Source organism: Xiphophorus hellerii, chromosome 8 (assembly GCF_003331165.1).
Source record: "Xiphophorus hellerii strain 12219 chromosome 8, Xiphophorus_hellerii-4.1, whole genome shotgun sequence".
Taxonomy (NCBI): Eukaryota; Metazoa; Chordata; class Actinopteri; order Cyprinodontiformes; family Poeciliidae; genus Xiphophorus; species Xiphophorus hellerii.
Window position 1 is genome coordinate 3,153,442 of NC_045679.1, and position 20,069 is coordinate 3,173,510.

General features: G+C 42.8%; 2 protein-coding genes across 2 annotated transcripts in view; both read right to left on the reverse strand.

The window, feature by feature from the left end:
* The window catches only part of LOC116724487 (NLR family CARD domain-containing protein 3-like), a 638,369-nt gene that overhangs the window by 530,358 nt on the left and 87,942 nt on the right, over nucleotides 1-20,069 (reverse strand). The gene's annotated exons all lie outside the window — the stretch shown is intronic.
* The window catches only part of LOC116724446 (NLR family CARD domain-containing protein 3-like), a 69,004-nt gene continuing 54,342 nt past the window's right edge, over nucleotides 5,408-20,069 (reverse strand). The window contains exons 9-13 of the mRNA XM_032570164.1: nucleotides 18,213-20,001; nucleotides 17,579-17,752; nucleotides 16,936-17,109; nucleotides 7,001-7,047; nucleotides 5,408-6,851 (exon numbers count right to left, since the gene is read on the reverse strand). Of these exons, the coding sequence (XP_032426055.1) occupies nucleotides 6,334-6,851; nucleotides 7,001-7,047; nucleotides 16,936-17,109; nucleotides 17,579-17,752; nucleotides 18,213-20,001 (2,702 nt within the window). The 3' untranslated portion in view covers nucleotides 5,408-6,333. The remainder of the gene's footprint in view (nucleotides 6,852-7,000; nucleotides 7,048-16,935; nucleotides 17,110-17,578; nucleotides 17,753-18,212; nucleotides 20,002-20,069) is intronic.

Below are 20,069 nucleotides of genomic sequence, written 5' to 3' on the forward strand. Positions count from 1 at the left end.
TGCTTTTTTTACGTTGTGATAAATGCAGGATAATAGCACTTTTAAGTCGAGCATGAGTCCTATTAATTTTGTTTCCTGGAACTGTAGAGGCCTTGGTAAGGCACTTAAAAGAGCGAAGGTGTTTTCACATCTAAAATCACTTTCATCTGATATTATCTTTTTGCAGGAGACTCATATTCATCCAACTGAGCAGAGACGGTTGAGATCTTCTTGGGTGTCTCAGGTTTACCAGGCTAATTTTTCTTCCAAGGCTAGAGGGGTTGCAATCCTTATCCGCAAGTCTATTCCATTTATTTTTAACTCCATGTCTGCAGATCCGGGGGGGAGATATGTGCTTGTCACTGGCGAAATTAATTCCATCCCTGTTGCCCTTTTGAATATTTATGCCCCAAATTGTGACTGCCCCGACTTTTTCTGCAAGATATTTGATACTATTGCACAATTTAATAATAGTGACATGATTATAGGAGGTGACTTCAACTGTTATCTCGATCCAGTGTTGGATAGGTCCTCCAATAAGGTTGCCTCTTCTTTGAAATCAGTGTCTGTTTTAAATAACCTCATTAAGTCACTAAACTTAGTGGATATCTGGAGGCTTCAGCATCCTTCCGATCGCAAATACTCATTTTTTTCCCCCTCCCATGGTAGTTTTACCAGAATTGACCACTTTTTAATTGATTCTAAATTGATTTCACGTACAGTCAGTTCTCTCTATCACGGGATCTTAATTTCAGATCACGCCCCTCTTTTACTTCAGATCCACTTTAATCTTCATGCTCCATCGTTCAACTGGAAGTTTATCCCCCCCATCAATTCGGATCAAGCACTTAAGGACTTCATTTCAGCTAAAATCTCAGATTTCCTTCTTTTTAATGACAAAGGTGATGTGTCTGATTCAGTCTTGTGGGAGACATTTAAGGTGGTTCTGAGGGGCAACATTATTTCTTATCAGTCTTCGGTCAAAAGGGCCAGATCTCAGCGTTTTGCAGATATTCAGGCTGAATTGGCTGTTTTGGAGGTCAGGTACCAGAACTCAAATGATGAAAATATACTTAATGCCATTCTGAAGATAAAATCTGAATATAACCACATGCTTGGGGAACAAGTTGGTAATTGCATTCGCAAACTTAAACAAAAGCATTTTGAACTGGCGGACAAACCTGATAGATTGCTTTCTAGACAAATAAAAGGCACACTGGCAGATAGAGCTATTCATAAAGTTACTTCTCCTTCTGGCCAACTGTTAACTGATCCTAAACTCATTAATGATGCCTTTTTCAATTATTACAGTGATTTATACACCTCCAAGAGTAGTGCTACCAGCACGGATATTAAAGTCTTTCTAAACAATTTAAATGTACCTGTCCTGGATGAATCCGCCAGGGCACACCTGGACTCTAGTTTTACTATTGAAGAAATTAAAGCCGCGATACACTCTTTATCTCCTGGTAAGGCTTGTGGTCCGGATGGGTTTGGAATAGATTTCTATAAATGTTATTTGGATCTGGTTGCCCCTCTTCTTCTGCGTATGGTGAACTCTTCTGTGGTGGAGGGAGTGTTTCCCCAGAGTTTGTATGATGCTCATATCTGTCTTCTCCTGAAGAAGGGCAGGGATTGCTCTAATGTTGCCTCATACCGTCCTTTAAGCTTACTAAATGGTGACCAAAAAATAGTAGCCAAAGTACTAGCTACTCGTTTAAATAAATGCATAGCTCATCTGATCCATCCCAACCAGACTGGCTTTATCCCCAACAGGTATTCCTTTTCAAACACTCGTCGACTCTTAAGTGTTATGTACCAGTCCAACCTTCCTGCCTCCGCAGTTATTTCATTAGATGCTCAACAGGCATTCGACCAAATTGAATGGGACTATTTGTTTTTGGTTCTCCAAAAATTTGGCTTTGGCGATAAATTTATGACTTTACTAAAAATGCTTTATGCTCAGCCAAGATCCTCAGTTCTGACTAATCACGACAGGTCTGCTTCTTTTTTATTGCATCGCGGAACCAGACAGGGGTGTTGTCTTTCTCCGTTGCTATTTGCATTGGCCATGGAACCCCTTGCTATTTCCATCAGGAACCATCCATCGATCACTGGCATTTCAGACTATGCTACAGATAGTCCCATTGGCCTGTATGCAGACGATGTTATCCTGACCCTTTCAGACGTTACAGTCTCTCTTTCTCCACTTCTTGCACTTATAAATAAATTTGGCAAGCTTTCCGGTTTTACTATTAATTGGGATAAAAGTCTTTTTATGCCTCTTTCAAATGGTCTGAACGCTGCTTTTCTTAGCAATCTGCCATTCAAAGTTTCCACTAGTCATTTCGAGTATCTGGGGATAAATATCACAAGAGACCCTAAACTCCTTTTTAAATATAATTTTTTGGATTTAATCAACAAAATTAAATCCATGGCTGACATGTGGAGGCACCTTCCTCTTTCATTGATTGGTCGCATCAATGTTGTCAAGATGGTGCTCCTTCCGAAATTTACCTATCTTTTTCAAAATATACCCATTTATCTCACTGCTTCCTTTTTTAAGATGATAGACTCTATTATAATCCCTTTTGTCTGGGCTGGTAAGCGCCCTCGAATATCAAAGTCTCACCTACAGAAACCTACTGCGGAGGGGGGCCTAGGCCTTCCTGTTTTTCGATACTATTACTGGGCGTGTAATGCCAGATCCTGGGTTTTCTGGACTCAGTTCTGTTCGAGGGGTGAGGTGGTTGACTCGCTACTACCCAAATGGCCATTGAACGAAAACCTTGCGTTATTGGAGCTTACTTCTTCTTCCTCAGCTGCAGTATTGTTTTCCAATCCTTCTTTGTCCTTTCAGTTGCTGAAGGATAATTTTATACTAAGAAATTCACTCAGGATTCTGAAGCAGTTAAAGAATGTATTGAATCTCCCTGGCTTGTCCATCTATGCTCCGATTTGTCAGAATTCAGCATTTAAGCCAGGTAATATGGATGTAGTTTTTAAGCACTGGTTAAATAAGGGGATAGTTGCTGTTAAGGATTTATACATTAATAATCACTTTGCTTCCTTCACGCAACTACAAGCAAAATTTGGTCTTCCTTCTAGCCATTTTTTCAGGTACTTGCAAGCTCGGAACTTTGTAAAACAGCACCTCCCCCACTATGAAACCTTACCGGCACAGCATAGTTTCTACAAGCTTATAAGAAAGCCCTCTACCTCTAAAAACCTAATTTCTCAGTTTGTTAATCTTTTCAGTTCATCCCCATCTACTAGGCATATAAAAGAGGCCTGGGCTTCTGATCTACTTGGTGAGATTTCGTATGAGCAATGGGATTTGTCTCTTTCAAGAATGAAGACCTGCTCCATTAACTCTAGACTGCAACTTATTCAATTCAGAGTTATCCATCGGCTGCACTTTTCTAAAACTAAACTCAATAGGCTATTCCCCTGCGTCTCACCAAAATGCGACAAATGTAAATTAGATGATGGGACTCTGGGTCACATGTTTTGCTCCTGTCCTAAACTAATGGACTTCTGGTGCAAGATTTTTGAATTTTATAGCAATGCTTATGGCAAGCCTCTATGTCCGGATAGGCATTTGATCATTTTGGGTTGCTCTAAATCCTCTCTTGCTCTTCCCATGTCCCTACAACAGTCTCTAATGTTTGGTTTAGTGGTAGCAAAGCGGGTTATTCTACGGGAATGGAAATCCTCTACCCCGCCTTGTTTTAAGAAATGGCTTAATGATATGGTGTCCTGTATCTATCTTGAGGAGATTCGATACTCTTTGTCTGACAATCATCAGAAGTTCCTGGATGTGTGGGGTCCTTTCAATAGATACATACAAAATAATAGGCTAAAATAACTGTCGTTTACATCTGGACCTGTATTTTCTAATAATTTATTTTACTCATTTACCGTTGCGTCATGTTTATTGTGATTATAACTTGTGTTCATCTTTTCTTGTTATTCCATATTCCATGGTGGGCTGTTTGTTTCAATGTCCTCAGAAATGTCTCTTACTCGCTTGGACTCTGTCTCATGCTCGATAACACTCTACAATCTGATGTGCATTTTATCCTCTTATCAGACCCTTTGTTAGCTGACAGTGTTTTGATTGTTCTGTTCTGTGGATTTTTGTTTTGATGATTCTGGTTAGTTTTTTTTTTATCCTTGTTGTTTTGTCCTCTAATTTGCCTGTTTATTCTTGAAAATCATAAATAAATAAATAAAAAAAAAAAAAAAGGAAAACTAATTATGTAGGATTAATTTTATTATATAAAGGTGAAATATGAAACTTACAATTTTACAGCATATCCTTAGAAAATCATCAAGAAACTGAATTTATTTTGATAATTTAAGAAATTAAATTATCAAAATTTAATTTCTTAAATTTTGATAAATTAAATTTCTCAAAATAAAATTTCTCAAATGACAGTTTGAGAAATAAAATTTTGAAAAATTGTGTTATTTTTAGAGAAATTACAAAATAAGTGACGTGTATACATGTATTATAGAAGTAATTAAATTAATTATGATGATTATTGGGTACAGCTAGAGAAAACCCTTCATTCATGTTTATTTTACATAAGACTGAGATGTAAGTTCAATTGAATTAATCTAAAGTTAATTGGTCTAAGCAATCAATAACAATTAACTGATAAGTGACAACTTTCTTAAAAATAGTTTTCTCTTGTATCAAGAGAGCTAAACATCTTTTCTTAAAATGAAGGGCTAAATATTTCATATGTTGAATTTAAAAATGCAACCAGCACATTAAATATGTACTTTCATTTTGTGTCAAAAGTATTAAATACAGATTGAATTAATATAAAACATGTAGATGTATCACATAATTAAATGTAGGCAGCATTCAAAATCAATGGTGCTTATTTTTCTGTTAGGCCACCATCCTTCTGACATCGTCACATCCTCACCTTTTTTATAGGCCATTTTTGGTTGGGACTGTGATTCTGCTCCGTCATCCAGCTTGTGCAGTATTTATATTTGAAAACGGAACCACAAAAAGTCTCTCATCCCAAACTGGACTCCATTTTGACCAGAGACTTAATTAAGAGTAGAACCTGCATTAGCTGCTCAGATGCAGCCTGCAGTCAGCAGCAGATAAAAGTAGATTCAGTTTTGTTATCAAATGTATATTTAAAATATAGCAGAGATGCAGCGATCAGACCTTTTCTGTCCAACACTGATCTCCAGTTTTCATTCTGCTCTGATCTTCCAGTTCCTGGGATTTTTTTCTCCAAAGAGAAAAATGTTCTGCAGGTTCTGAGTTTCAGGTAGAAGTTCTGAATGAAATGGAAAATATTAAGATTTTCTCCCTTTTCTAATTCAAAGCATCGTCATTAGACTGATAGGTATTTTCCTTTCGAACCTAAATAAAAGAAAGAACCACAGACAACGTATATGAATTTTATGTAGAGCTTTTGCAAAAGGAGAACACTCTATCAAACCTCTCCTCCGATCAGTTCTACAGAGCGTTCTGATCTGCCCTCACAAAAACTCCTGTTTTTATTGTCAAAGAAGAACAGGCAAGGGGGCAGTCAGAAAGACAACAGAGGTCGTAAAGCTTCTAACCCAAACATCTAACAACCCAGCTCCAGATGTGATATCTGATCAAAGGTCTGAGCCCGGTTCAAATCTCGGTCAGTACTGTCAAGAAAACAAAATACGACTGCTCACAGGTAGTTACTAAATTAGGAGGTGTTCTTGTAAAAGGATTTAAGGTCTGAGAAACTTAGTGTTATCTATTTCTCGTAAAGTTGAACAGACAGTAGTGACCTCCAGGTCATTTAAAGAAGAGAACACTTTAAACAGAAAATCACAAAGATCTATAGACTTAATGTGAACTAGAGTAAGAATAAAATGATAATACCAAAAAATCTCTAACAAGACCTTCACCAACTGGTTTCAAGATGGGAATGTTTTACTGTAAATAAGGTATTTATGAAAGTCAGAGTTGAGATTTAAACAGGAACAGAACAGAATGAACAGCAAATGAACCAAATTCAGAAGAAAATGTGTATATTGTTCACTAAAAAACATGAAGAATAACTGCAGCAAATACACAAAAGGATCATTTAACATTTCAATCCCAGATGTATTTAAGAAAATAGGAGCTGACAGAAACAGAAAATGTCCAGTGATTGAGAAAAACTGCAGTAAATTAAAATAATCTTTGACTGAAAACAGAAAAACAACATATGGATCCTGGAAAAATCCTGGAATAATCCCAGCTTCCATCTTTAAAGGACTGGAAGAAGAAGCAATTTCTATGGATCTGTTCAACAGTGAGAGAGTTTCTTTGACAGGAAGAAACTCTTTAGACTAAATTCAGCACAGAAACACTGAAGAGGAACCAGAACTGAACCAAAATCCAGGAATCAGAGGTTCAGTGAATGTGGTGTTGAAGGTGTGGAGGAGAATCAGTGAGTCAGAGGAAACTCTGTAGAAGGACAGAATGCCAGCAGGACAGTCCACATACACTACTACTCTGTTAGAGACAGAGGAGGAGGAGAGATGAGTTCCTCTTGTATTATGCCAGACAGAGTAACCATCATCAGAGCATCTCAGACTCCAGGAATGATCATTCCCTCCAAACCTACAGTATGTACTGATTCCTTTCCTCCTGATTCTTCTGTAACTCACTGATATATCAACTCTTCCTCTCCACTCGACCTCCCAGTAACAGCGACCAGTCAGACCAGTTCTACACAGCAGCTGAGGACGATCAAATCTGTCTGCATGATCAGGATATGACTGAAGCTCCTCACATGTCACCTTCCTGTTGTCTTCAGACAGTTTGAGTTTTTTGTTCACTGTGTTTGTGTCGATGGTGAGTTGACAGGAATCTGATGGAGAGAACAAACACAATCCAGCTGCAGTTATTAATCATTTATTGACACTTTGATGATGACTCCTGAATGAGTGATGTGACAGTTTGAAGATGGTTGAATGTGAGCTGCTTTGTTGTCATGAATCAGATGAAAAACACACTTACACTTCCTCAGACCTGGTGTCAAGAATGGGACTCCAGCAGGCTCCACCCTGAAAGGAGGAGGGGGGTCAGACCATCAGTCTCTTTCAGCAGCAAACATGGACATTACATGTCTCTCAGACACACATTGTCCTCCACTGAGACAGGAACAGTCCAACATTTCGATTGCAAACTGCAGTGGATGTAGGAAGGACAGTTGGTGCTGCTGCAGCACAACTCATTTCTCCAAACACAGGAAAAGCTCCAACAGAGAGGAGAAAGGAAATCCCTCAGTAACAACCTGAAGAAACTCACTGAAGCCTAAAAGGACATCAGGAAACTAAGGAAACATTTCTGGAAGCTCAACCTGATTTAATAATCAGCATTAAAATACAATCAATCTAAACTCTGACACAACACCTGGATACCTGTTCCATCCACACTCCCACCCCCAGATGAAGGAATGAAACACTAAACAGCCCTGCTGCTGAAAACCTGCTGTGGCCTCACTGTAATATCCAGAAATACAAACATTAAAAAGGAGAAGCTGCATCACATTCAACAAAGAGTTCAACAAGAATCAAAGATTTGATCTCTGAGCTCAGACTCACAAACCAGGGAGAGGCTTCCATCATCACACACCTCTGATAAACACCTCCAACCTTTCAGCACTTCCTCTACCAACCAACACCACCAGGTGGCGCTGCTGCACACATTTACAATGAGACCAAGAAGAAGAAGCAGCATCCTGAATCCAACAGTAATGGGTTGTAAAAGTAATCCTCCCTCCACTGCAGAAGTTCTGGATGAGCTGATCTTGTCTTTTTTATCTTTCTCATTAAATTTATCAGAACTTTGGATCAGAACAAGTTTCTGTTCTCATTTCTACTTTTTCCTCATCATTCACTGGATTTCTTCCCTCCTACTGGAAAACAAGGGATTTACTTTCTTTCCTGATTCCATTTATATGGTTGATTATTTTCCCGATGTCGCCTCCTGGTGGAGGTCAAAATAGCAAATAGATAGAAATACTATACTATTAAATTTTAATTTTTTCGTTATGAATGTTTATTTTTCTAGATGCTGCTTCATGTGTAATATATTTTAACTCAACTTTATCAAATTTGTGAGTTTTGCTTAAAATCCAGAGTTAGTTATTTCTCTATCTGAACTTTTAAACATCCATCTGACCATCATGAAGCTCCTTTTCTTCTCATCTTTGCTTCTTGCGGCTGATTGGTCAGGAGCTCCATCCAACATTGTTTTAAAGTTCTTTCTATCCTCCGTAGATCATCATGGAAATCTAACTGCTGAACTCCTCCGACTCTTTGATGAATGATGTGACAGTTTGAAGATGAATCTGAATATTTTCATTAATATATTCTGAGTTCCTATTTATCTCCGTTAAAGACCCTCCACTCTTTAATTTTCCTTGTGAGCCGTTCTTAGTCAGGAGAATATTCCAGAAAACTGGGTAATGATCTCTGCCTCCAGATGAGGCATCTAATAAATCTCATTTCACAATCAGCTGAAATCTTCCTGGACACTAGAGTTAAATCAAGGACTGATCCATTTCCTGGATCAACATCTGATCTTGTTCCTTAAACCATCCAAACATCATCAGTTTTTACCCTCTAAATAATATTTTGATGTTTGTTCACTGACATGTGTTCTGTTTTCATCCCTTTTTATTCTGCATTCAATCAATCAAATTTTATTTGTATAGCACATTTCAGCAGCAAGGCATTTCAAAGTGCTTTACATCATTACAAACACAGAATCACAATGCAACATAGAATCAATCATTAAGTCAAGTTACATCAATAAATTTGTAATTGATTACATTTCAAATACAATTCTAAACAGGTGGGTGTTTAGTTGAGATTTAAAAGAAGTTAGTGTTTCAGCTGTTTTACAGTTTTCTGGAAGTTTGTTCCAAATTTGTGGTGCATAGATGCTGAAAGCTGCTTCTCCTCGTTTGGTTCTGGTTCTGGGGATGCAGAGCAGAACCAGAACCAGAAGACCTGAGAAGTCTGGAAGGTTGATACAATAAAAGCATATCTTCAATGTATTGTGGTGCTAAGCCGTTCAGTGATTTATAAACTAACAACAGTATTTTAAAGTCTATTCTTTGAGCTACAGGGAGCCAGTGGAGGGACTTTAAAACTGGTGTTATGTGCTCTATCTTCCTGGTTTTAGTGAGAACGCCAGCAGCAGCATTCTGGATCAGCTGCAGCTGTTTGATTGATTTGTTGGACAGACCTGTGAAGACGCTGTTGCAATAATCAATACGACTGAAGATGAACGCATGGATGAGTTTCTCTAGATCTGGCTGAGACATTAGTCCTTTAACCCTGGAAATGTTCTTCAGGTGATAGTAGGCAGACTTTGTGACTGTCTTTATGTGGCACTGGAGGTTCAGGTCAGAGTCCATCACTACTCCCAGGTTTCGGGCTGATCGCTGGTTCTTAGTTGTAATAACTGAAGCTGTGCATTGACTCTAGATCTATAACTCTAGATCGTTCCTCTTTAGGTCCAAAAATAATAACTTCAGTTTTGTTTCTGTTCAGCTGGAGAAAGTTTTGGCACATCCACACATTTATCTGTTCTTGTCAGGATCTGTGTTTTCTGTGTTCATTTAGAGTTTTTTGTGTCCTTGAGTCTCTTCGTTGTCCTGTCCTCCCCTTGATTGTTCCCAGGTGTGTCTCGTTCTGTGATTACCCTCCCGTGTATTTAACTCCACCTGTGTTCCTTGTTCCTCGTCGGGTCCTCGTCAATGTTAGCTTCTGTGTCGTCAGTGTTTCCATGTGCCTGCTGCTCGTTGTTTGGACTAAGTTTTCTCATTAAATCATCATTTTTTCATCATACCTGGGTCCGCTGCCTCTGCCTCACCACCTCACACCCGCACTTCATGACAGTAGGACCCGACCAGACCGAACGGTGAGGCTGCTCATGATGGACCCAGCTGCATTCAGGAGGTTCCCCCCAAAAGAGCAGAGCGGACGGAGGCGGAGATCCGGCAGGGAGGAGAGGGAGCTAGCGGAAGCCCTCGCCGACTTGCAGCGGGAGCTTTTCCGGGGGACAAGACTGGTGTTGGCACCCCCCGGATACGGCCCCCGTCGATACCTCCGTCCGGGAAGCCAGCGACCTGAGCCGCCGGTGGAGCCGGCCCCTCGTCGCTTTCCGGAGACGCCACCTCCGCTGTCTGCCCGGAGACAGCGACGTGAGCCGCCGGCAGACCCGGCCCCTCGTCGCTTTCCGGAGCCGTCACCTCCACGGTCAGCCCGGAGACAGCGACGTGAGCCGCCGGTGGACCCGGCCCCTCGTCGCCTTCCGGAGCTGTCACCTCCGCTGCCGGTTCCAAGGCTTCGCTCCGGCTCGCCTCCGCTGCCGGTTCCGAGGCTCCGCTCCGGCTCGCCCCCGCTGCCGGTTCCAAGGCTTCGCTCCGGCTCGCCTCCGCTGCCGGTTCGGAGGCTCCGCTCCGGCTCGCCCCCGCAGCCGGTTCCCAGGCTCCGCTCCGGCTCGCCCCCGCAGCCGGTTCCCAGGCTCCGCTCCGGCTCGTCCCCACAGCCGGTTCCCAGGCTCCGCTCCGGCTCGCCCCCGCAGCCGGTTCCCAGGCTCCGCTCCAGCTCACTTCCAGCTGGCGCACCCGAGGCCGAATCAGCCGGCGTTCCAGCCGGCGCACCCGAGGCCGAATCAGCCGGCGTTCCAGCCGGTGCACCCCAGGCCGAATCAGCCGGCGTTCCAGCCGGCGCACCCCAGGCCGAATCAGCCGGCGTTCCAGCCGGCGCACCCCAGGCCGAATCAGCCGGCGTTCCAGCTGGCGCACCCGAGGCCGTAGCAGCCGGCGCACCAGAGACTGAGACTCCCAGTGTTCCTACCGAGACCCCCAGTGTTCCTACCGAGACCCCCAGTGTTCCTACCGAGACTCCCAGTGCTCCTCCAGAGACCCTGACCTTCTGCGTTCCTCCAGAGACCCTGACCTTCTGCGTTCCTCCTGAGACCCTGACCCTCTGCGTTCCACCCGAGACCCTGACCCTCTGCGTTCCACCCGAGACCCTGACCCTCTGCGTTCCACCCGAGACCCTGACCCTCTGCGTTCCACCCGAGACCGAGACCCTCTGCGTTCCACCCGAGAGCGAGACCCTCTGCGTTCCACCCGAGACCGAGACGCTCTGCGTTCCACCCGAGACCGAGACCCTCTGCGTTCCACCCGAGACCGAGACCCCCAGTGTTCCACCCGAGACCGAGACCCCCTGCGCTCCGACCGAGACCCAGTCCCTATCTGTTCCTCCCGAGACCCAGACCCCCTGTGTTCCGACTGAGACCCCCTGTGCTCCGACCGAGACCCCGACTCTCTGTGCTCCACCAGAGACCCTGCCTCGGGGGGCTCGTCGTCGCCGTCTGTGGGCGGCCCCTGGGACTCATCATTCCCGCCTCCAGCGCCGCGGACGGCCGCCGGACCGCCTCCGTGGTTCCCGCCTCCAGCGCCGCGAACGGCCGCCGGACCGCCTCCGGGGTTCCCGCCTCCAGCGCCGCGGACGGCCGACGGACCGCCTCCGTGGTTCCCGCCTCTGGGGTTCCCGCCTCCAGCGCCGCGGACGGCCGCCGGACCGCCTCTGTGGTTCCCGCCTCCAGCGCCGCGGTCGACCGCCGGACCACCTCCGTGGTTCCCGCCGCCGCGGGTACCGCCGCCGCGGACGACCGCCAGACCACCTCCGTGGTTCCCGCCTCCTTTGCCTCCGCCCACCTTGTGGGTAGTTTTTTGTTTGTTTTTGGACTCTTGGCCCTTCCTGTGTTTCCGCCCACAATGGTGGGTTGTTTTTTGTTATTTTGGACTCTGGCCCGCCGTCCGGCGCCCCTCCGCCCGCCCTTGTTGTGTTTTTTTTGTTTTGTTTTTTTTGGGCGTCTGGTAGCCGCCCTTGAGGGGGGGGGTACTGTCAGGATCTGTGTTTTCTGTGTTCATTTAGAGTTTTTTGTGTCCTTGAGTCTCTTCGTTGTCCTGTCCTCCCCTTGATTGTTCCCAGGTGTGTCTCGTTCTGTGATTACCCTCCCGTGTATTTAACTCCACCTGTGTTCCTTGTTCCTCGTCGGGTCCTCGTCAATGTTAGCTTCTGTGTCGTCAGTGTTTCCATGTGCCTGCTGCTCGTTGTTTGGACTAAGTTTTCTCATTAAATCATCATTTTTTCATCATACCTGGGTCCGCTGCCTCTGCCTCACCACCTCACACCCGCACTTCATGACAGTTCTAAGCATCTGTTCAGTGATTGGATGGGGTCAAAGGTCACCTGGTGACATCGTAATGTAGAGCTGTGTGTCATCTGCATAGTTATGGTAGCTAATATTATTTCCTGTTATAACCTGAGCTAGTGGGAGCATATAAATATTGAATAAAAGGGGTCCTAGGATTGAACCTTGGGGTACCCCACATGTGACCTTTGACCTCTTTGATGAGAAGTTTCTAATTGAAACAAAGAAATCCCTGTTCTTTATGTAGGATTCAAACCAGTTTAGCACTGGACCGGAGAGTCCGACCCAACTCTCCAGTTGATTCAGTAATATGTCGTGGTCAACAGTGTCAAAAGCTGCACTGAGGTCCAACAGAACCAGCACTGTGGTTCTCCCACAGTCCGTATTTATATGGATGTCATTGAACACTTTTACGAGGGCGGTCTCTGTGCTGTGGTGAGCACGAAAACCAGACTGGAAGGAGTCAAAGCGGTTGGTTATAGTTAGGAAGCTAGTTAATTGTTTACACACAGCTTTTTCAATAACTTTGCTGATGAATGGGAAGTTGGAGATCGGCCTGTAATTCTGCATTAGTGATTTGTCCAGATTGTTCTTTTTTATAAGTGGTTTGATTACTGCTGTTTTCAAAGCCTGGGGAAAAACGCCTGATGAAAGCGATGAGTTTACTATTTGGATCAGATCAGTAACAATAACAGGCAGGACTTTCTTAAAGAAATGTGTGGGTAAAACATCCAGACAGCAGGAACTGGAGCTTAGTTGACTTATAATTTCCTGTAGGGTTTTATAATTAAGTAGTTGAAATTGGGTCATTTTTCCTGTATTTGTTTTGTTTGGGCACAGCATTGGTACTGGCTTTATAGTGGATGTGCAGATTAATCCTCTAATTTTTTGAATTTTCTCTGAAAAGAAGCTGGAAAACTGGTTGCAGGCGGCAATACATTGGAAATCAGGCAGTAACATCACAGGAGGGTTTGTGATTCTGTCAACTTTTGCAAATAAAGCCGAGCATTGTTAATGTTTTTGTTTATGACATCTGCAAAGAAAGCCTCTCTTGTATGTTTTAGTGTTAAATGATAGTTACGTAGTCTTTCTTTATAGATGTCATAATGAACGTGAAGTTGAGTTTTACGCCATTTTCGTTCTGCCCTACGGCAGAGTTGTCTTGCAGATCTAACTGTTTGTGTATTTCTCCATGGAGATTTCTTTTTACCAGACATAACCTTCATTTTAATTGGGGCAATGGAATCAATAATATCTGAGACTTTAGACTGAAAATCATTTACCAACTTATCTACGTCATTACACCTTAAGGGTGAGGAAGAAGAGTAGATTTCATTAAAAGTTTCTGCTGTGTTTTCAGTGAGAGAACGTTTTTTGATGATTGCTGTTTGTCCAAGTGGGTTAAAAGATAAAGAACTTTCAAAGATAACAGGAAGTGATGCGACAGGCGACATCAGTTACAGAGACATTGGAAATATTCACACCCTTACTGATAACCAGGTCCAGTGTGTGTCCTTGAGTGTGTGTTGCTTGTTTGACATGTTGTGTTAAACCAAAAGTCTCTAAAATATTAGCGAGCTTTTTTGCCCCTCTGTCTTGGGGGTTGTCAACATGAATGTTGAAATCACCGACAATTATTAAACAATCATAATCAATACATATGAGAGATAGAAGCTCATTCAAGTCAGTAAAGAAATTTTCCACATATGTTGGAGTTCTGTATAAAGTTAGTGTCAAAGTTCATTTGTGGCCTTTAATCTCAGTTCCAAGATACTCAAAAGAGGTGAAGTGACCCAAAGAGATTTTACTACTATTTACGGTATTCTTAAATATTGAAGCCACGCCTCCTCCTTTTTTATGTTTTCTATTCTCTCTGAAGAAATTGTAGTTAGGAGGCGCTGATTCAATTAGTATAATTGGTTCATTATTGTCATTCAACCATGTTTCTGTCAGAAACATACCATCGATATTATGCTCAGTGATGAAGTCATTAATTAATTGAGCTTTAGCACAGAGAGATCTTGTATTTAAAAAAGCTAGTTTAAGTGACTTGGAGGCCAAAAGTTCTTCAGTTTGAGGTTCCTTTAGGCAGGGAAACAGTCTAACGTTTGAAGTACTACCGCTGTATTCTATATTTCTGTTTTTTGTACATTTTCTTGTAGTGATCCGGACAGGTAATGTCATGTTCTGCAGTGCCGGGGGGCCAGACACATTCTGGAGTAAGATTGGTGTAAAGCTAAAATCTGGACCCCGACCTCAGAAACGCAGAGTGATGGATCCTCTGGGAAGTTAAAGTCAAGTGGCTTAAATGAAGTGAGGTCTGCTATGTGAGCGCTAAGGAGAGACGTCCTGAGTAAAACCTGTGGATTCATTCCATCTGTAAATTTAAGAAACTCCGTTCCAGAAGACATTTCGTCATAAGTATTTTGTGAATCCTGTGAATTAGTGGGTGAGCAGAGAGGGTGGGGAGAAGGAGGAAGGGAACCAGTCACTCCGTCTTCAGTCGATGTATCAGCTTGTTTTGGAATGGTTTGCTCCTGATAAGCGGAGGGTTCCATCCTAGTCAGAACTCCTTGAGCCTGTTCTTCTGAAGCGATGATCACGTTGCTGTCCTTGTTGATAAAATAAAAAAGGTTTGCAGTGAGTAGCTTTATCCCATGTTTATTAAGATTGTGTCCGCCTCTTCCAAAAAGGTGAAAGCGCTGCCAATAGATCCAGAGGTTATCGATGAAGGTCACTGAGCTGGCAGAGCAGATTTTAATCAGCCATTTGTTCATCATGTCCAGCCTGGAGTGTTTTTCGTCTCCCCATTGAGGTGATGGAATTGGACCACTGAGAAATAACTTCATTTTTAATTTTCCCATAGTGTTCAGAAGAATATTAAAGTCCTTTTTCAGAATCTCAGATTTCTGCTTTGCCACATCGATGGCTCCAACATGCACAACTAAGGACTCAATATCTGGCTGATCAGTGGTTAGCGAAAGAAATTTACGAGTTAAATCAGATACAGTGTCACCAGGAAAAGAAATCACTCTCGTTTTCCTGAGATTGCAAACGTGACTGATTCCATTTACTGCCTCATCTCCAACAATAAGCCCTTTTGGCATACCTTTCGTTTTTCTGGTAGCCGCTTTGTCCTTTGGAGCTTTGGGGGGTGGATGTGTTGGACTTGCCTCATTGTTGATGTTTGAAAGCGAGGTTTCACTCAGAGGCTCAGGCTGGAGTACAGAAAATCTGTTTTTCAGTGGGATTCCCACAGAGTCAGAATGTTTTGAGGCTCGGGCTGGTCGCTTTGTCCTTGGGAGCGCGGTCGGTGGAACCGTTTTGGCTGCAGCTGCTTGTTTGTTTTTCTTTGGTGGAGCAGGTGTTGAGGTTGAAGGTGGGTTTCGGCTCAGAGCCGGCCACGCTGATTCGTTCAGGTGAGGGGTTCTCCCGGTCAGTCGCCTCATCGAATCTGCGGTGTGAGACTTTTGTTTCGGCTTGGCACCCAGAGCGTTCCAGGGTGGGCTGCTTGATGCGAGGCGTACAGCCTCTCCGTTGATTTGAGGAAGAGTTGTCTGATTTCCACAGTTAGCATTGATTTAAAAGTTCACCTCCAGCTGTTTGATCTTCCTTTCTATAGACTGAAGTCGTTGTATAATACTGCTAATGTCCTTGGGGTCGGCCGGAGGCATTTTGTCCTGGTTCAACTTGGAGATGAAGAAAAGTAAGGTAAAAATAAAAGTAAGAAAATCCCCCAGTCCTTAGGTTTGTAGTAATCCAGTTATGATGTTGAAAATGTGAATATAACTATAAAAACTGTCACTTTAAAAATAACTCAGGCAAAGTTATCAGTAAAGACTGGAGAGAGCAGGACAAGCTGTTCCTCCTTCAGCTGCCAGCGATACATTGGGATTATCTAGACCTTTAACCTGGATTAACTGATTCTGATCTAAGTTTCATAATTATTATCTCTAGTTAATTTCATCTAATTTATTATTGTCTCTATTGCTACATATTCTAGATCAGTTCCTCTATTTGTTTCTCTTAACATAGATGATCTTTTCTAGATGTTGCTCATCTTTCTGTTTCTTTCTTCCAGTCACTGAAACATTTCTACTTATTCTAAAATCTACATTTGCTTCAGTAGCAATAACATCTGCTTTATGATGCCATTTATCTTCATATATTTAACTTCCTGTCCATCAGCCAATCAGCTTCTTGTATTTTCTCAGTAGATCCATCAGTGGAAGCCCCGCCCAGCCCATGATGCTCCTGGTTTGTGAAGACAGAGAGACAAACTGAACTCTGATAGGGAACAGTTTCAACTGATTTTCTCTCTCCAACCTCTTGGTTCCACATGGAGCTATATTTGGCCCCCTGCTGCTCTGACTACCATGTCATTATGGTTCCAGTAGATGGGTCGGTTTCCCAGGTTCATTCAGCACCATGTGAAATATTGCTATATTTCAAATGGGCAGCTGTTTAAAAATATACACAACCAAAATTACCAGAGATAATTTGAGTTATTAAACTGACATAAAAGACAAAAGGGTGTTCAAAATGTTATCCATTCATTTATAAATGACATTGTTGTAAACTAAATATTTAATTAGCAAGCTAACTATTCAGCTTCAAACTAAATGTTTCCCAGCAGACTGACTAAAGACATTTCTCCCTCTTCCTCCTCTATCAGACCTTCTCTGCTCCTGCAGCTGGTTCCTCCATACCTGAGAGTTTCCAGTCTCCAGTGTGGATCCTTCAGTCCAGCCGACAGCAGCTTCACTCCTGAGTCTCCTGGATGATTGTAGCTCAGGTCCAACTCTTTCAGATGGGAGGGGTTGGAGGTCAGAGCTGAGGCCAGAGAAGCACAGCCTTCCTCTGAGACCAAACAGCCTGATAATCTGCAGACACACAATTCATCACATGATGAGAATATGAGAACACTGAGGTAGAACCCAAGGTCTGAACTGGTCATTTTCACAAGAGGAAAAACCACAAGAAACTGGTGCTTAACCTATTAATAAATTGAATTATTAATAAAATTGTATTTCCTTTTGTAAGTAATGAAAATCAACATTTCCCACACGATGGTTAAGAAAGTCTGACAACTGCTGGTTAAAATATGTGCAATAATGCTCCTTTGTTCAACGAGGATGCAGCAATCTGTCAAATACAGAGTTACACTGTCAGTCGAAGCCTGATCTCCACTTTTCTTAATAACTCTCTTTTTGGTTCTTTCAGCCTTGAGTAAATGAAAATGAGCCATTATTGTGTGTTCAGGTCTATTGTTATAACAAATGATAATTACATCATCTTTCAAAGCAGGTAAACAACAGAAATCTGGTTTCACCTGGATGGAGAACATTTTACCTGAGAGTTTCCAGGTTGCAGTTTGGACTCTTCAGTCCAGCAGAGAGAAGCTTCACTCCTGAATCCTGCAGGTTGTTGTTACTCAGGTCCAGTTCTCTGAGACTGGAGGACTGGGAGCTGAGAACTGAGGACAGAGCTTCACAGCTTCTCTCTGAGAGGTTACAGCCACTCAGTCTGAGGAGACACAGATGAAAATATTAAATAATTCTAAAACATTTTTGCTTGTTTTCCAGTCAGCAATATTCTTTTTGAAAATAAAAAAAAAATCATATTTTCCACATCTTTATGATACATGTATTATGAACTGGTTTATTCTATAGTTGGGTCTCCAGCTTTAAAAGACTGCTATACACCAGCCAGCAAGGAGGCTGGCAAGAGAAACATTAATTTCTATAATGAGCTGCAGCAATACAGTGTCAGCTTCAACAGAAAAAATAATTTCTGCTTCTTGAACATGTAGCATTATGATTAGTCACCTAAGAGAGCTGGACTCTCTTTTACTCATCCTCTGCTTGCTAACAACATTGAGGAGACAATGCACGAGTAAACAAACTGATAAAGCACGACTCAATATTTATTTCACCATTGACAGATTTTTATCAAAAATAAATGCAGTAACAATCTGTGTCCTTACAGAGATTTGTTGGAGGCTTTAACCACTGGCAGCAGCCTCAGAAGAACTTCCTCTGAAGCAGAGTATTTCTTCAGGTCAAACACATCCAGATCTTTTCCTTTTGACACTAAGATAAAAACCAGAGCTGACCACTGAGCAGGAGACAGTTTATCTGTGGAGAGACTTCCTGAACTCAGAGACTGTTGGATCTCCTCCACTAGAGAACGATCATTCAGTTCATTCAGACAGTGGAACAGATTGATGCTTTTCTCTGCAGACTCATTCTCACTGATCTTCTTCTTGATGTACTGAACTGTTTCCTGATTGATCTGTGAGCTACTTCCTGTCTGTGTCAGCAGACCTTGTAGGAGTCTCTCATTGGTCTGCAGTGAAAGTCCCAGAAGGAAGCGAAGGAACAAGTCCAGGTGTCCATTTGGACTCTGTAAGGCCTGGTCAACAGCTCTCTGATGGAGAGAAATTATTTTAGATTTATTAAATAATATATACTTAGATGTATGTGTTTCTTTCATCAGGTTGACACCAGAGTTGATGTAGGTCAAATGAACATGAAGAGCAGCCAGAAACTCCTGAACACTCAGATGGACGAAGCAGAACACCTTGTCCTGGTACAGACCTCTCTCCTCTTTAAAGATCTGTGTGAACACTCCTGAGTACACTGAGGCTGCTCTGATATCGATGCCACACTCTGTCAGGTCTGATTCATAGAAGATCAGGTTTCCTTTCTGCATCTGATCAAAAGCCAGTTTTCCCAGAGATTTGATCATCTTCCTGCTCTCTGGACTCCAGTGTGGATCTGTTTCAGCTCCTCCATCATACTTGACCTTCTTCACTTTGGTCTGAACCACCAGGAAGTGGATATACATCTCAGTCAGGGTTCTGGGCAGCTCTCCTCCCTCTCTGGTCTCCAACACATCCTCCAGAACTGTAGCAGTGATCCAGCAGAAGACTGGGATGTGGCACATGATGTGGAGACTTCGTGATTTCTTCATGTGGGAGATGATTCTGCTGGCCTGCTCCTTATCTCTGAATCTCTTCCTGAAGTACTCCTCCTTCTGTGGGTCATTGAACCCTCTGACCTCTGTCACCATGCCAACACACTGAGGAGGGATCTGACTGGCTGCTGCAGGTCGTGTGGTTATCCAGAGGAGAGCAGAGGGAAGCAGTTTCCCCCTGATGAGGTTTGTCAGCAGAACATCCACTGAGGTGGACTCTGTAGCATCAGTCAGGATCTCCTTGTTGTGGAAGTTCAGAGGAAGTCGACTCTCATCCAGACCATCAAAGATGAACAGAACCTGGAAGTGTTCAAAGCTGCAGATTCCTTTGGTTTCACTAAAGAAATGATGAACAAGTTCCACCAAGCTGAACTTTTTCTCTTTCAGCACATTCAGCTCTCTGAAAGTGAATGGAAATATGAACTGGATGTTCTGGTGGGCTTTACCTTCAGCCCAGTCCAGAGTGAACTTCTGTGTTAAGACTGTTTTCCCAATGCCAGCCACTCCCTTTGTCATCACTGTTCTAATTGGTTGATCTCTTCCAGGTGGGACTTTAAAGATGTCTTCTTGTCTGATTGTTGTTTCTGGTCTGTGTGGTTTCCTGGATGCTGTTTCAATCTGTCTGACCTCATGTTCATCATTGACCTCTCCAGTCCCTCCCTCTGTGATGTAGAGCTCTGTGTAGATCTGGTTCAGAAGGGTTGGACTTCCTGCTTTAGCAATCCCCTCAAACACAGACTGGAACTTTTTCTTCAGACCAGATTTAAGTTGATGTTGACAAACTGCAGCAAGATGTTCTAAATAAACATAAAAAGTTAAATCAGGAACGAATTAAAATCATCTTCTGTAGAGGTTTGAATAAATG